Genomic DNA, 4,319 nt, shown 5'->3' on the forward strand with positions numbered 1-4,319 from the left:
ATTTTCTTCGAATTTGGTGACCTGGATTCCTTTGATTGGTGGTTATATTTGATAGAAACTATTTTGGAGTGGTGGATTTGTATTTATGTGGACTTTTCAGGATAGCCGATGTGTTAAATGTTCCAAGGATACTCCTAAATTAGGAACTTCAGGGTGATTTTTAAGACCCACCTCTTCATGTATTGGGCTTATCTGACAAAATTCCCCCAAAGACAGAAGTTAAGAATGTTGCAGGCTTATGGTCTGGAAGACTTTAACTATACTAGTAATGTACTAAGCTGGTTATTCCAGTTATAGTTTTAGTTATTAACATAAGCAATCCAAAGGTACTGAAGTGGATTCACTAATATAAGTTCCTTTTAATACATTATAAATTCTTCAATTTCCATGCTTGTAGGCTTGATATCAGTATCGAGTTCTGAGATTTGTTAGTTAAAAGTATTCAGAATCCTTAAGATTCCACTACACTCTTTTTTTTATAATTGAAAAGACGGTTCACATGTCTGTTGAATCATGAAGTTTCCATTTATGTACATTCCTATAGCCTGGATTCACATCCCTACCATGTCCAATAGACTGCCTTTAAAGCAGACTGGCTCCTGACTTAATGCTGGTATGTTTTATCCGAAAACAATTGCCGTATCACTGTAATGCTGGTCACTTTGAGTATCAGTACGTGTCAAAGTGCTGTTTGCAAGAAAGGTTTCTGTTGGTCTTAACAGGATGGCTGGGCTTGACCTTAATAAGTTCACTTGTTTAGTGAATTGAGGCTTATACCAATGGTCACAACCCTTTGTTTAGCAACCACAGGTTTTGGGTTCGAGTCTTTGATGATACATTCCAAGTATTCAGACTCGGGTGTTATGGTGTGGGTAACTCTCCCTCCCTTTCACTAAGAAAAATTGACCTCTTTGGTTCTTTTGTATGCTTAATTAGGTTGCACTTACAACAAAAGTGGCATATTGGTTAACCTGCCTATTGTCAAACTGTCTACTTGCAATATCTTCAATGTGATGCTTTTGGAGTTCTTATTTTCATGAATTGGCCTTGTAATTTTGCAGGAATATGCAGATATTGCCGGAAAGTATGGTCTCTCTCCTGCATCTCTTTCAATTGGTATGATCAGTGACTATTGCTTGCTGGATGATGGTCAATGGTTAAATGCAATATCCCTATATGTTATGTTTTTTCTTGTTGTGAGATGACATGGCTTTCCTTCTGTCAGAGTTCTGAAACAATCTTATCCCTTATTCACATGACACCTTTGGAGACTGATATTGCAAAAGTTCATGATAACCTAGCATATTGATCATAATCAATTGGAAAAAACAGATGCATTAAAGGAGAATAATATCCTATGCACCTATAGAAAAGGTTCCATAGTTGAACTGTGGAAATTAAGCTGCAAAATTTATATGTGATTGTATGCAAGACGAGAAAATGCTGCTCAAAACAATCAAATTTGTATCTTAACTAGGCCACCATCTCATCTGTGACCCATGTATCCTGATGCATGGATCCCCTCTCCTCCTTCCCACTTTTCTACTACTTTTAGTTTTCATATCATATGAATATTCCAGCTTTTTTGGTATGAATCCAACGTATGATTAGACGCCAGAATGCACAAGAATAATGGAAAGTAGTTGAAGAGTCTTAATTTCAGCCTGTGAGAAGGGTCCTGTGTGAGTACATAATTCAACTTGTCCCTAGTTGTCTCTGTTACCAGTCAAATGCTGTATGAACAGTGTTAGCAGATTGCCGGCATTCGTTTAAATTCTATTCTCACTCAGGTTTCCCTTTTGTGTGTCCTCTTTGTCAGCATTTGTCTTGAAGCACCCTCTTGTTGCAAGTGCTGTTTTTGGGGCAACTAAAGCATGGCAGCTAAGGGAAGTTCTTCAAGCTTCTAAGATCCATCTCACAATGGAAATAATTGCAGAGATCAACAAGGTTCATGCAAGATATCCTAATCCCTGCCCTTAATCAGATTGCAGTTTCTTTTCTCCCTTTCCTTTTCCTTTCTATCTCTAGGAGTTTCGCAATTCCTCTTCAGCGCTATGGATTTTGTTTGTGAGAAAGCCTAGGTCAGTTTTATACACCATTCTTGTTCTTTTCATTCATGTATAGCATAGTAGGTCTAGTAAATGGTATGGTGTCATTGTAATATATTTTACAGCTCATGTAGGAAACATGCTAGTGAGTTGGCAGTTGGCATGTAAACCATAAATAGAGAAAGGGAATTGCAACGAACTGTCCTTTTTTTTTTTTTTTCCTTTTTAATGATTTAAGAGATGGCAAATATCACAAATCTTTTTGTGCTCTGTAATTATTCTTTACTTTTTCATATTAGGATGGATTTAAATTTTTGCCTTTAAAACTAGCTGTCTTTGATCATCATCTAATAGATAAGAACAGAAGGGCCGCAACTAATTTCGGCAGTATAATGACTAAATTCCATCGTAAGTGGAATGTTTTGAATCAATGTGGAAGAATCAAGAGAAACATGGGATTGCGTTACATGTTATATTATTAATTAAGATAGGTCTTGTTTAAGGTTGCTATTCTGTTATTTGTATTCTAGCTCTGTTATATGCTTTTATGACATGGCAATGCCTTGGATGTTATAATCTCTGCACATTCTACTTCTGTTTATGTTGATTTAAACATCTCTTATGTAAATTCATCTCCATACTGTTGGGATGGTAGGCGCCTTTGCTCATGTAGTTTGTTCCTCTGTTCTTTTTGGTACTCTTTTCCTTTTTTTGTTTTCTTTGGTGCGTTGATTGAAACCTGTAAAACCTTCAGGATTGGCAATGTATAAGCACACTAAATCTCCAGGGTAATACCGATGAGGGGATGAAAGCTTAGCAAATCTGTATTGGACAATTGTTCTATGATAGCACCTGTTTTTGTTGAGATTTCGTAATTTCGAAATGTCCCAAAGCCTAGAGTATTAAGTATAAACTTAACTCCCACTTGTTAACATTTTAAACTGCTGAGTCTAAATACTGGTTTCTCATGTCATGTCAATTTAGATTTTCTAGTCATACAAAGAGCACTTGAACATAACTTTTAGCCATTATAATCTCAGAAAAAACATAATTTATTAGCGAATATTGCAAGCGACAAGTGAACCTGATACTAGCAAGGTTCTACAACCAGGAACCTGCTACAGGTGCGCTCCACTGGGCGTTGACCAAGGCACAAACTGTTCTCAGACATGTTACTTGAATTTGTTTGCAATTTTGTCTGGGTCGTACTATGAACCTCAACGAATTGCATAGTCGAGATGTTTTCAAATCCGTTGCAACTAACGCAACCTCAGCTTACAAAGTTGTTCTCAGTCATATAATCATATTTAGGGTATGTTTGGTTTGTAATATGAATTGAAATGGGAATTAAAATGATTATATTTTTTAAAATATTTGGTTCATGATCAGAGTTTGAATGGATTTGAATACTATAGGAGAGTAGTGATGAGATTTTAAAGATTGGGATATTTTTATTTCCTTTTGAAATTAGAATGGGAATGAGATTTCTCTTAACCAAATAGTCTGAATGCGAGTTACTCATTTCTATTTTTATTCTAGAATTTAATTTTTTGCAATCGAATATGCTTCAGGTGCTGCTTTTACATTGTCACTTTCAAGATTACATTAGAAATAACCAACAAAGAAAATATGGTAAGATTACCCTATGAGCAAAATTTAGTATTCTGAAAGAAAAGGGTTTAGAAAGAAATTGTATATTACATTTTCCATCAATCTTCCTTAGCAAACTCTCTCGTTTTAAAAGAATAAAATTAAGATAAAACCCAAAACAAGAAAATGCATGGCTAATGTATGACAATCCTCCAAGTTTTAGCTATCTTTGGCTCCAAGTGCATGTATGCCATATTTTTAAAATAGGGTTTCCTAGTTAATTGATTGTGCATGCCACTCACCACCAGCAACTGTTCCACTTTAGTAGTTTAGTAAATATAAAAGCATTTTGATTAAGAAGTAATAGAGCGATCTTTGATGATCTTGAGGGGAAAAAACAACTTTTGAGAGCAGAAAATTAAGGAAAAAAAAGGGGGAAAGAACAGGAAGTGAACAAAAAAAAAATTCATAAAAATAATGAAGATATTTTTGATGATCTTAGAAAATAACGGTAGGAAACTCTCTGATGTTAAAGGCATGAAATGAAATGAAGAGGAAAAAAAAAAAAAGAAAACAGGAAGAAATAGAGGCTAAGGCTAATTATTGAAACCTAAAATAGATCATTTTTTTAAAAAAAGATTGGGTTTTCTTAAAGGGATGCTAAGTGCGTCTCGCATGCTA

General features: G+C 35.1%; 1 protein-coding gene across 1 annotated transcript; it reads left to right on the plus strand.

Annotated features, from left to right (window-relative positions):
- Nucleotides 1-248: 248 nt before the first annotated feature.
- On the plus strand, nucleotides 249-2,750 carry LOC140851915 (uncharacterized). The gene is made up of 3 exons (XM_073244076.1): nucleotides 249-872; nucleotides 1,062-1,116; nucleotides 1,820-2,750. The coding sequence occupies exons 1-3, from the start codon at nucleotides 780-782 to the stop codon at nucleotides 1,978-1,980; spliced, it is 309 nt and encodes a 102-aa protein (XP_073100177.1). The 5' UTR covers nucleotides 249-779; the 3' UTR covers nucleotides 1,981-2,750.
- The last annotated feature ends 1,569 nt before the right edge of the window (nucleotides 2,751-4,319 follow it).

The sequence above is a fragment of the Elaeis guineensis genome, chromosome 10 (genome assembly GCF_000442705.2).
Source record: "Elaeis guineensis isolate ETL-2024a chromosome 10, EG11, whole genome shotgun sequence".
NCBI classification, from domain to species: Eukaryota; Viridiplantae; Streptophyta; class Magnoliopsida; order Arecales; family Arecaceae; genus Elaeis; species Elaeis guineensis.